Source organism: Onychostoma macrolepis, chromosome 02, assembly GCF_012432095.1.
Source record: "Onychostoma macrolepis isolate SWU-2019 chromosome 02, ASM1243209v1, whole genome shotgun sequence".
Lineage (NCBI taxonomy): Eukaryota > Metazoa > Chordata > Actinopteri > Cypriniformes > Cyprinidae > Onychostoma > Onychostoma macrolepis.
The window spans coordinates 13,137,818-13,151,146 of record NC_081156.1 but is presented as its reverse complement, the minus strand read 5'-3'; the positions used below and the strand labels follow the sequence as shown (position 1 = coordinate 13,151,146).

At 36.7% G+C, this 13,329-nt stretch overlaps 1 protein-coding gene and 1 long non-coding RNA gene across 2 annotated transcripts; one reads left to right on the top strand and one right to left on the bottom strand.

Moving 5' to 3' along the window:
- LOC131528162 (serotransferrin-like) lies at nt 1-13,311 on the top strand. The gene is given in 18 exon segments (XM_058757137.1): nt 1-62; nt 162-310; nt 1,551-1,653; nt 3,295-3,477; nt 4,086-4,221; nt 4,304-4,359; nt 4,506-4,666; nt 4,862-4,946; nt 4,949-5,002; nt 5,287-5,337; nt 5,674-5,835; nt 5,947-6,097; nt 6,209-6,276; nt 6,387-6,574; nt 6,818-6,983; nt 7,158-7,253; nt 13,061-13,161; nt 13,265-13,311. Coding segments are annotated over 17 exon segments (1,857 nt in total). The 5' UTR covers nt 1-25; the 3' UTR covers nt 13,072-13,161; nt 13,265-13,311.
- LOC131524587 (uncharacterized) lies at nt 7,482-9,225 on the bottom strand. The gene is made up of 5 exons (XR_009267016.1): nt 9,032-9,225; nt 8,428-8,475; nt 8,297-8,335; nt 8,120-8,213; nt 7,482-7,933 (listed from the first exon to the last, which is right to left on the bottom strand). It is a non-coding gene; the product is annotated as an uncharacterized LOC131524587 (long non-coding RNA).
- Nucleotides 13,312-13,329: the final 18 nt, after the last annotated feature.

The window sequence follows — 13,329 nt, the reverse complement described above, 5'->3', positions numbered from 1 at the left end:
CAGAAATCCCTGGTGAAGGCCTAATATGAACATCCTGCTCATCTCGTTGCTGGGGTGCCTTGGTAATTGCCATGTTTGATTTTTTGACTTTTTTGTCAGTTCTTATTTAATCATTGTGCTCAAGTGGACTATTAACTATTACTGTGTCTTTTTCTTTGCAGTTGTGGCACTGCCCTCAGCCGGCGCTCAAAAAGTCAATTTGTGTTGTCAATCATTTTGCTTCGCTAAATGCCAATACCTCGCCACCAAAGCACCTGAGCTTGAGTGTGTTCTCAAATCTTCTCAAACTGAGTGCATGAAAAGCATTGAGGTAGTAAAATAGGATTATTATTTTACATTTACATTTACATTTAGTCATTTTGCAGACGCTTTTATCCAAAGCGACTTACAATTTGGGGAACACATGAAGCGATTCATCTTGAAGAGGCAATCCGACAAAGGAAGTGCTTGTAACACCAAGTCTCAGGCATTGTTTAAATAAGTACAAGCTAGCAAGGGAAGGAATAAGTAAGGAGAAAGATTTTTTTTTTTTTTTTTTTTTTTTTTTTATGTGTAGGTTGAAGTCAAGTAGTGTCGAAAGAGATGAGTTTTCAGCTGTTGCTTGAAGATTGACAGGGATCCAGTACTCCGAATATGGGTGGGAAGATCATTCCACCAGCCAGGAATGGTGAACGAGAATGTTCTGGAGAGTGATTTTGAGCCTCTTTGTGATGGTACCACGAGGCGCTCACTAGCAGATCTCAGACTTCTGAAGGGGATGTAGATTCTTAATAGTGAGTGCATGTAGGCGGTGCTGAGCCTGTGGTTGTTCTATGAGCAAGCATCAGTGTCTTGAACTTGATGCGAGCTGCGATTGGTAGCCAATGCAATGAGATAAAGAGAGGTGTAACATGGGCTCTTTTGGGTTCCTTGAAGACCAGTCGTGCCGCCGCATTCTGAATCATTTGTAGAGGTTTGACTGTGTTTGATGGAAGTCCAGCCAGAAGAGCATTGCAGTAGTCCAGCCTAGAAATGACAAGGGCCTGGACAAGAAGTTGTGCAGCATGCTCCGTCAGAAAAGGCCTGATCTTTCTGATGTTGTGTAGTGCAAACCTGCAAGATCGAGCAGTCTTTGCAATGTGGTCTTTGAAGGTCAGCTGGTCATCAAAGATTACACCAAGATTTCTGACCGAAGTTGATGGGGTAATTGTTGATGAACCTAACTGGATCGTGATGTCATGCTGTAGAGTTGGAGCGGCAGGAAAGACAAGAAGCTCAGTCTTTGCCAGGTTGAGCTGGAGGTGATGTTCTTTCATCCATGCCGAGATGTCTGCCAGGCAACCTGAGATCCTTGCAGCTACCGTTGGATCATCTGGTTGAAAAGAGAGATAGAGCTGTGTGTCATCAGCATAGCAGTGGTAGGAGAATCCATGTGCCTGTATGATGGGACCCAGTGATGTAGTGTATGTGGAGAAGAGGAGGGGTCCAAGAACCGATCCCTGATTTTACCTCACACACACTGTTTTGTTTAGTCTAAATAACATTTTTATTAAATTGTCTATGATTCACAGAACGGTGAAGCAGATGCTATGACTGCAGATGGACAACATATTTACAAAGCTGGACTAATTCCATATAAACTCCGACCTATCATCATGGAGAAATCTAAAAAAAGTAAATATTTTATTATTTTATTGTGGTGTTGATTACAAGAATAAATATTACTATATATAATAAACATTTTCATTATTCATCATAACCTATAGATCAAATGATTGGTACCATTCAGTGTAAACAGATATTTTAATGCTAATATGACAATTAAATGTAAATTATTGGTAACTGTCACGAATCCAGTCTGCACTTCCATTCACCCTCCACCAGAGGTCACTCGCTCACCACATGGACTTCACACCATACATAACACTGGACTTCATTTCCCATCATCCAACACTGATCACAGCTGTCACCAATCACTCATTGCACTAATCACACGCACACCTGATCCCACACACACACACACTGATCACACACCTTATATAACCCTGGACTTTGTTTCCCTTGTTGCCGAGTATTGTATGTGTTTACTGCTCCCCTAGCTGTAGCTACTCTATAGAGCCCTTGTCTGTACCCTAGTCTTGCATTACCTGTTCACCTGTGTTTATTTCTACCCTGTGTTTCTTTTTAGTTCCTGTATTGTTCTGCGTTTTTCACTCCCCTAGTGTTAGCTGCGATACGGAACTTTTGTTGTTTTCTAGTCTGTGTTCCTAGTGTTTACCCCTGTCTCCCTGTTCGGACTCTGATTATTTCCCTTGCCTGGATTATCGCTCTTGTACCTGGGTTATCTCTCTGCCTAACCCCTTCGGATACTGTTCGCTGTCTACCGACCTTCGCTTGCCCTAGGATTACTCTTTGTCTTGTCCCTGCCATACCTGTTTGCCATTGCTCGACCCAGCCTGTATTTATGACAATGCCTGTAAATAAAAGCTTGCACTTGGATCCGCACGTCTCGTCAGCCCTGTTACAGAAACACTTTAGGGACCAATTCTCACTATTAACTAGTTGCTTATTAGCATGCCTATTAGCTGTTTATCAATATGTATAAACCACATATTGTCACGTACCTGCCCTTCTAGTTTCCTGTTTGCCCTTATTTGGTTTTGTTCAGGTCTTTGTCATTAATCTTCGTTTATCATCCTCACCTGATTTGTGTTATCTTGTAACGCTATTTTGTTCTCTTCATGTTATAAGTCCTCAGTTTTCCCCCTTTTCTTTGTCTCAGCTAAATGTTAAATAAATGGAAAAGTGTGTTGATGCTACTTCGTTCTCCTGACCTTTATTTAATTTGACTACAACCACATATCCGTGACACATATTCACATATTCACATTTCATATATCACTAATCCTACCCAATACCTAAACTTAACATATATTTGACATATTCTCCAACTGGGATAAGTTTACGCAGAGGGGGCTTCATTCCCCATATATCTTAGCCCAGGGGCCAGTTGCATAAACTTAGCCACCATGTTAAGACTGTCTTAAGAACTAGTTTGACCAACTAGCAGTTGCCAAGGGTTAATCGGTCTTACTTTTCCAATACCAGCAGTGAGACAAGATTGCCCCTATTTATGATTTTGAATTTAGTGCTATGACAACTAAATTAGCAGATGTTTCCTTATTTTTTCTCCTAATAATATATACGGCACATGATGAAGCTGTCTCTAAATATTTTTCAATTTATAAGTCGGTGGTTTCTGACAGATGTCTTTTTGATTCTCTTTACCTTCTTTCTTCTCCACTTCTTCTCAAGAATACTGTTATGCTGTGGCTGTGGTAAAGAAGGACACTGACTTTACCATCAATGATCTCAAAGGAAAGACTTCATGCCACAGTTGTTATCAAAGACCTGGAGGCTGGAATATACCCATAGGAAGACTGGTTGCACGAAATAAGATTCAATGGGATGGTCCTGATGACATGCCTCTTGAGAGGGGTTAGTGTGGCTGGATTATTATTGTGTAAATTATTATTACACAACTCTCTGGAATATTGATATACAGAGGTCTCATATTTCCTAATATTGATCATCATCCATTGCAACTTTGCTTCCACTGTATTTTCAATATAAGAGCAGACACGGCCATTTTTAACTCGAATGTGCAAGACTTCCAGTTTTATCTCAGTCCAATATGCTGCTTGATGTTGCAAACTAGTATTTATCATAAAATGTATTATCATAATCTTTTTTTTTACCACACTTTGTTATTCTTCTAGTAATTTATCTATAACAGTTTACAGCTTACAGTTAACGGTTTACACATTTACAGGAAAAATAGCTTACTTCTAAAATGAAAAATCAGGTGGATATGGCACTACTTTCAGTTGTTTTGAACATGGACTTTTACATTTACAGTTATTAATTTAGCAGACGTGTTCATCCAAAATACAAGAAGCGATTCATCATAAAGAGGCAATAAATATGTGAAGAGCTAGTAATACAAAGTTAGGATGAGGATGAGTAGCCATGTGATAGGCTGGATACAATAATAGGTTTTACAATACAATATCAGGTTTTTAGTTGTGCTTTTTTGTGTTCTCCAGCTGTGTCACAGTTCTTTTCAAGCAGCTGCATTCCTGGAATATCAAAAGCCCAATATCCAAACCTGTGCCAATCTTGCCAGGGTGACTGCAGCTGCTCACAAAATGAAAAATACTACGGTGATGAAGGAGCCTTACAGTACGGTTCACACTAACACACTCTCATATTCCATTGTCTTCTCTACAAATGAACAACAATATAACTCATGCATACGTTCCAGGTGCTTGAAAAATGGTCATGGACAAGTTGCCTTTGTTTGTAAGGATGCAATCCCACGTGAGTATTATCTTTTACCAAAATCAAAATAATTATTGACTGTCTTAAAACTGTTAAAGATATTAGGCAGATAAAGAGTCGTGGCAGGAGGTTATGATTCCATGGCTGCTGATTTACAAGCTTCTTGTCCAATCTGAACTCTTAAGCGAGTGAGATGCAGAGCTACCAGCTGTTGTGCATGAATGGCAGCAGGAAAAGCGTTGAGGAGTACAAGGACTGCTACCTCGCCAAAGAGCCTTTCCGTGCTGTCATCGGCCGCAAGGACGCAGATTCACAGCACATTTATAAAGTCCTTAAACAGATTCCGGTATGCCAGTTCAAACGAATGTTGTATTAGTTACTTTTAATTTCTCTTGACTGCATTATTACTGAAGAATGACCCTGTCATTGTTTTAAGAAATGAGTAATATTGATCTAAATCATTTAACCATATAATACGCCTACAATATATTCGGTAGACACTGAAAGCCAACTTTGAATATTCAACTGTTGTGCTCAACAGGATTCAGATATTTTCTCTTCTGCTGCTGTTGGGGGTAAAGACATGATTTTCTCAGACTCTGCATCTGAACTGGTGGAGCTCCCTAAGACTCCTTCATCTACCTGAGAGAAGAGTACTTTGAGGCCATGCGTGCCCTTAAAGGTGACACACATGCTAAAAATACATGTGAATGTATACAGTGTCCCCAAAAAAGTATTACGACAATTAATCCACAAATAATCCTGCATCAAACAACATTTATTTTAATTATTTCATCCATTGCTAAAAATATATGTATATTATTTAGCCTTTTTTGTGTGAACTTTTTGGTACTGACTGCATACTTTACATCCACTAAAACTGAGAAATGCTATTTATCTCATGTTTTTTAAATTAGTTCATAAGCCACCTGTTTGTCAGAATTAACATGTTTGATAAAACCTAATATTCTATTCACTACTTTGTACTTGTAGAAAGCTGTGATGATAGTGGTGGAGGTAAGTATAACATACTTCCACTTTTGTATTGGTCTGTCACTGTTTTCTATGAAAATTGGTCTGCTAATTCTGGCTTAAAGGGATATTTCATCCAAACATACAAATTCTGTCATCATTTACTCACCTTATAACAGCACAGAGAAAAGATATAGTTGGAATCACTTTCAAAAACTATATTTTCCAGCTGATGAACTATAAAAACATTGACAGACAATCAGAATCCACCCTGCTTTAAAGAGCTTGTCCATATAAAGTGGTAGACAACAAAACACATGCTTATTATAAACAGAACATCATCGTTTGGATGTTTAAACTTCATTTCTGTGATGTGCACAGAGGCCTCAACTTACTATGTTGTGGCTGTGGTGCGCAAGGGCTCAGGTGTAACCTGGAAAACTCTGAAAGGGAAGAAGTCCTGCCACACTGGCCTGAACCGCAATGCTGGCTGGAAAGTCCCAGATTCAGCCATATGCGGCCAAACACCTGACTGTACCTTATGTGAGTATTAGTAAATATGCACTCGCAGTTGGTTAATACATTTTTTCTATGGACAATCACACAGAGTTGTTGTAAACACATAAAATAGCACATTTTCTCTTTATTTCTCAGACAAGTTCTTCAGTAAAGGCTGCGCTCCTGGTGCTGATCCCAACACAAACATGTGTGAACTGTGTAAAGGCAGTGGGAAGGCGGTAGGAGATGAGAGCAAGTGCAAAGCCTCTTCTGATGAGATTTATTATGGCTATGATGGGGCTTTCAGGTACTGGACCATATCCCACACACTGTAATTAAAAGGGATGTGCTTTATTAGATTTGTATTCTGACTCCACTTCATAATCTAAAGCAGAATATGATCTCACTCTTCTTGTAGGTGTCTTGCAGAAAAAACTGGTGATGTTGCTTTTATCAAGCACACTATTGTTGGGGAGTACACAGATGGTTAGTGTGGTTTGCATTGATAAATAAAGCTTCTCATTTTTCATAGTGCCACATTTTTAAATATTATATTTTTCTGATATGGTTCCTTCTCTGTTTTTATATCTGCTTAGGTAAAAGACAGGACTGGGCTAAGGATCTGAAGTCTGATGATTTTGAACTGATCTGTCCAGAATCACCAGACATATCAGTAAAACACACTGAATTTGTTAACTGTAACCTTGCCAAGGTGCCAGCTCATGCTGTGATCACCCGGGAAGATGCACGCACCGATGTGGTAAACGTTCTGAAGCAGGCTCAGGTGAGTTCAGTGCAGTTCTGTGTAGATCTTCCTGTCATTTTCTATTTTTTTTTCTGTCACATTCTGCATCTGATCTATTGTGATGTTGATAGCTCAGGTTGGTAACATCTCAGTAACGCTCTGGTCCAGTTCACTCTTTCATTACTTTGTGTTACCAGACTAGATTTTTAACCTCAACATATTTCTGCATTTTGTCTGCAAAGCAATTTGTCTTTGTTTTTGAAAATCTTCACTATGTTTCAGGCCAATACAGATGTTCATCTGTTCAAGTCAGAGGGTGAAAGAAACCTCCTTTTCTCTGATTCCACTAAATGCCTTCAAGAAATTACTAAACCTCTGGGGGAATTCCTGACTAAAAAGTACACTGACATGATTGAAATGACCTACGAGACTGGCCAGGGTCCACCAGGTAAACATGCTTTCCTACAATGCCTGGTAAATTAAAAAAAAGAAAGTAAAAAAACAAAAAAACAAATGGATTTTGTTATAAGTGATAGGTTTTATAGCCATGTCTTGTTGCTTTTGACTTACAAAATGGTGTCCACTTCCATGTAGTGATTTATTCCAATATTTTTCTTCACAGATCTGGTGAAGGCCTGCACTTTGAGGGAGACATACACTCTTAGAAAAGATGCGATAAAAATGACACAACCTGTGTTAAATTTTAACACATTAATGGGTGAGTTCTGGGACGTTTTTTGTGTTACTTTTTACTCATTCATTGTGATGGTTTTAACACAGTAAATGTGTCAGAAAGGTTATCACAAAGATGTGTAAATGTGTATAATTTAACACATTATGTGCTGTCCTTTACTACATACATTATGTTAAAACATACATAAAATTCTAAACAAAATGTTCGCATTTGACAAAATGAATGGAAAAATCATTGGTTGTTTAGCTTGTTGTCAAAACATTTATTATGATGAAATATCAACAATTACATATAACTGCAGAATATATATATGCATACAATTTTAAGCAGTCAAAAAGGAAATGTCATTAAGTAACATGACACATAACCCCACCTTCATAGTCATTTCACTTTTTTCCAAACTTTGCTGGATTGATGTACACTGGTGGCCAAAAGTATTTTGAAAGATGCTCCAAAAATATTTCTTATTAGCAATGTCTGTAGTCCTCCATCTTTTCCACAGCATAGGAGTAAAACTCATTATCAAAATAGCCTTTTAAAAGCCAACACAATGTTTTTGTCCACCTTTGGGAATAAATGAACTTCGTCGAAGACTGGATCCTGCTCAGAACTTGACTGACAGCATCAGAATGTTCCCTGGTCTGTATGCGTGTCCACAAACACAAATGTACTCAGTCCTTCAGTAGAGATCCCTGGTTCCAACACTATATTAAGACAGAGTGGGAGGAGAAAATTCCACATTAGTGTCAATTTATATTTAACCTACATTTTTAAACCTTTTTTACTCTAACATAAGAATATATTTGTAAGTAACAGCTTGTCAATAACATATACAAACATTTCAGCTGAACTGTAAACTAAATTATGTCAGATTTGATTTTAATACTTACATATTCTAAATTCTGTCCAAAAATGCTGAGATCCATAGAGAGAAAGACTCCAATTGAGGATTTAGCCTTCAGCTTATCTGCAGTGAAGGGGTAGCTGTTTGAGACAAAAACACACTAAGACACATGCAAGAAATCACTATGTGATGATCTTTCTCCTTCCTACAGTAGTTAACCCACCTGTGCGCTGATGTTAGGTACCTTCTGGCAGAGAGTCTTCTGCCAAATGAAAGATCATAATAATGCTAAAATATAAATGCTTGATTTGGTATGAATGAATGATTTAGTGTGAGTTTTATTGCAGTGCTTACCTGAATGGTGAACATAGAAAATGGTCCATCTTCTGATTGGTTCATTTGCTGTGTAATAAACATAATGTTAGACATCACTTATTTGATATAATGTTAGCAAATTTAGATTGTAAGCTACCTAGTCTGCACCAGTGGCTCCAAAGCACTTATAACATATTGCTAATCATTTCAGCAAACTTTTAAATACTTTAGACATAATAAATAAAGAGCATTGCTAGCACCATTTCTTTATTGATAAAAAAAAAAAAAAAAGTCTAAAAGTGCAGTTATATTTACCACTGTTTGGCGAAATTTCGCTTTTCTAAATTCAGTCATTTGTAAAGGTTCTCTCTCGGGAATTTCGAGTGAAAGTGAGAAAAGATTGTCTATTTGAAATCAGTTTTCAACGCGTTTTCGCCGCGCTAACTAACAGAAAGCTGCTTGATTTACAGTAAAGTTACGTGACTAATGTGCTTCAGCTAACTAATGTTATTGACAATGACCGGGTTTTGCCCACAAAATTTCGCTGTGACCGCACGTTTAAAACAGTATTAAAACAACAGCAGCAGGAAACATTGCTTTTGTTAATAAATGTAAGCAAAATATGATTTCAACTACATATTACCTCAGGAATCTTGCTAGCAGTCTCCAGCGCGAACCGTCTCCTCCCTAGTAAAAAGGTGGTTTTGACGAGCAGTTTGACTCTAAGGTTAGTCAATTAACATAATTAAGCGATTATGGTATAAATGCGATATTTTACTTACAACAATACAGAAATAAAACGAAATGGCATGTCGCTGTCATAACTAAAATGACTATGGGCTGACTGGATTCTGTTCAAAGACGTAACGTTAGTCCCTATTGGTCCACACTAGCTAATTTAACTAACGGACGTCTTTAAAAAACTACAGATAAAGTGTTAGCACATTGGTCTATACATATTGTGTTAAATGCTGTGTGTAAATTCAGAAGTTGTGTCGATTTTTAAACTACACATAAATATGTGTAAAGAAGTTATTCTTTTCTACACATTTTTATTTAATATTGACACAAAATGTGTAAATTAGAGTGTTACACATAAAATGTGTAATTTTTTAACATCTTTTCTAAGAGTGTATGCTGCAGTGTCGGTAAAAATTCATATCTTGTGACCATATCAAACTGTTCACACTCAGGATCAGTGATATTACAACAGGGGTTGAAAAAAAAATTACTCAAAACCTTGTCTGTGAGTATTGAAAGGCAACAGTGTAACCACTATAGAGATAAAAACTTAGTTGTATGTCTGCACCCCCTTCTGGTGGAGCTGTGCAACTCATGTCATATCAAGCGTTATTGTCATTCACGGAGAAATAAAACTGCATTTCTCTTGCAGGTCCTGCTGTAACATAAAACTAGTGTCAGCTTTCAGACAATACACACACACACACACACACACACACACCTTACACACAGAAGACTGCATTACATAAGATAGCACATAATAACATTATAAATGGCACACACACATAACATTAATGCTGAGCATTTATGTATAAATCAGTACTTGACGGTATAAACAGAGCATTGTGGAAAATAGTGGAAAAAGCAACAATTCTTGAAAAATATGCATATGAATTCCTGAGTGATATGAGATGATTTCTTAGGAAAGACAGACATAGATAGATCATCATTATTAATTGTAGTAGTCCATTATTTATTTATTTATTTTTTACCTTTGTGTCACATACATATTAATAGCACATTACATATTGAAAGACTGTGTGTGAAAATCTTAAACAACCATTGTTTATTAAACTTTCAACAGTTAAACAATCCAGAAACAAGTAGAACCACCAAAGAATCTGCAAATAATCAGATAATTAGATTTAGGGGCTACTCTTTATTTTTCAGATGCTTGCTATGTTTACCATCTGTTTTTCAGAGCTAAAATACTTAGGTTCATTTGAATTCTTAAAAGTTAGAAATAATATTTTAATGTAAATTGACCAGAACCTGAAAAGCACTTTTTACTTACTAGATATGGGTATCATGTAATAAAATATTTTAAATATGACTGACTTTGTAAAATAATAATAAATGAAAATGAAAATCTAATTATTCCAAAATGAAACTGTCTGTTCAGTTATACTTTCATAAAAAGTGTTACTGTCACAATTGCTGATGGAGCAGGAAGCGAGGAGACGCAGAGTACAAGAACGAAGCTTTTAATGAAACAAACATTCACTTGATATACACGATAGACATAAATTGACATGTAACACCAAACACAGACTGGAGGGAACACAGGACTTAAGTACACTGGGGAAAACGAGATAATTAACAACACAGGACTGGAAACTAATTAACTAATGATGACAAACTAGGACAGGAACTTCCAAATATGGACACAGGAGGAGGGGAAAACACAGGACACGGAGTCTGACAGTTACCTTGTGATTTTCTTTCTTTTTTTATTTAAACTATTCGACACAAAGGAAAAGGTCAACATCAACATAATATCACCTTTAAATTTACTGTAGATCACTTCAACAGCACTATAAAAGTGATGGAAGAGAGACATAAAGGTGACTAACTTATTGCATGCCATGTTTACAGTAAACTTTTACCAAAAACTGCCTACAGTAACAAAGTATTTTTTTGTGACTGTAAGAAAATGTTTTTTGTGACCGTGAGAAAGAAAAATCCTGCATGCATGACAATAATGGCTCAAATACATGAACATACAAATTACTAGCATGTGTAAAACATGTAAAAAAGGATAATTAAGAAGTAAGACTTGCACAAGTCGGAAGTTAACAGTGGCAAAAATGCCATAAAATTAGACAAAAATGCCCTGCACAATTAAACTAATTCATGGCTGTCACGAATGAAGTGAAAATTAAATGAAAAGTGTGATTGCGGCATTAAATTTAGATATGCTCATATCTCATTTCTATTTCTTTTTACACGTTTTTACAGTGTTGCGCATTATAATCAATCACACACTATTCTCTTGATCGTATGGATGCAATGGCCAATCAGAGGTGTTCAGATGATATGATAATCAAACTGATTTTTATCTGAAAATGTAAAAAAGAGTATGTAGGCCTACTGTATAAAAACAGCATGTATTTAATTGGCACAGCGGTTAACTAGAAAAATGTAAAAATGGCACTTCACGCCCACAAGGTTGCCGACCTCTGATCTAAGATTAGCTGTCTCAATCAGGTAATCAGTTAAAAATATCAGGAAATGACACCTCTTACCATTCCACAGGGTCATTTGTCCAGTCACAGATATTGTATGGACAATTATTTTCATATTACATGGGAGTGTTAAGCTCTCCATAATGATCACATTTACTCATTTTGGAATAAAACGTCAGGTCATGCATAGACTATCTTGTATCTTTAAATTTAAATCTAGATTTATTGACACTGGCCGTTGAAAACCTTTAGGTGAACACACTTTTATTGGTCATTGACCCAATACAAATTAGGATCAGGGTTCAGTTATGGGTCTATATCTATGAAATGGGTTTTTTTTTTTTCCCAAAAAAATATTTTATCGAATGTTTTTCTAGATTGAAAACTGACACTAAAAAGAATTGATGTGGATAGTGCAAATGGAATGCAAAATAATACATTTAATCAGTCAAAAATGCTTTCACTAATTACCCATTTTTGGTTATTTTGCTGAACCTGCATCAGTTTGTACTTTACGCTCTTGCATTGAGTAATATTTACAATGTACACAAATCAAATACAGAACAGTCCACTGATTTCCAAGCGCAAAAACACAACTGTCTCCGAACAGAGACAACACTGTTTACTGATGTCTTTATGAATGCAGCCCTCCACCACAAAATGAGTCAATCATGTTAAGGAGCATGTAAGGAATTTAAATGCTGACTGTGTTGGGCTTGCAATACATCAACATACAATTTAATACTGATGCACACAGCAGCAGAGATCAGGACTATTGCCACAGGGACTTTACCTTAGCTATAAGTTTCTGATTTCAATATCATCATATTAAAACAGACACACACACACACACACAATAAAATGACACTAACATTCAGTGTATTTTCCATAAATGTTATGTTAAGGGCAAGTTGCCACTTGTTTTTAATGTAATTTTGGTAACATTTTAGATTAGGGAACACATATTCACCATTAACTAAGAGTTTTCCCTCAATAAACTTTTAATTTGCAGCTTATTGATAGTAAGTAAGGTAGTTGTTTGTAGGAGTTATGTTTAGGTATTGGGTATAAGGGATCCAGAATATGGCCATGCAGAATAAGGCATTATTAACATGTGCTTAATAAGTACAGTAAACAGCAATATGCTAGTAATATACATGCTAATAAGCAACTAGTGAATGGTGTTCCCTGATCTAATGCGATACCTAATTTTCTAGGTGCATACAAGGTACTATTAATTTATATAAAAAAGACAGCTAATGTTTATCATTAATAAATGTTTGAATATATCATTAACTTGACTGGGGAATTTCCATCATAGAAAATGGCTCCTTCTGTAAAATGTGAACTGGCACATATCCTGCACAAGCAGATATTGAGAAATCCTGAGCAATCGATGATGATGATGATGATAATGATGATGATCTAGTCTTGTGTTTGTCTGATCCAACCCCTTGTGCTTCCAGAGCTCCTATAAAAGCCTTGTCTCTCCTGTCTCCTCGTGCCAGAAATCCCTGGTGAAGGCCTAATACGAACATCCTGCTCATCTCGTTGCTGGGGTGCCTTGGTAATTGCCATGTTTGATATTTTGGACATTTTCTTCTTCAGTTCTTATTTAATCATTGTGCTCAAGTGGACTATTAACTATTACTGTGTCTTTTTCTTTGCAGTTGTGGCACTGCCCTCAGCCGGCGCTCAAAAAGTCAAATGTTGTGTGAAGTCACAGAATGAGCTG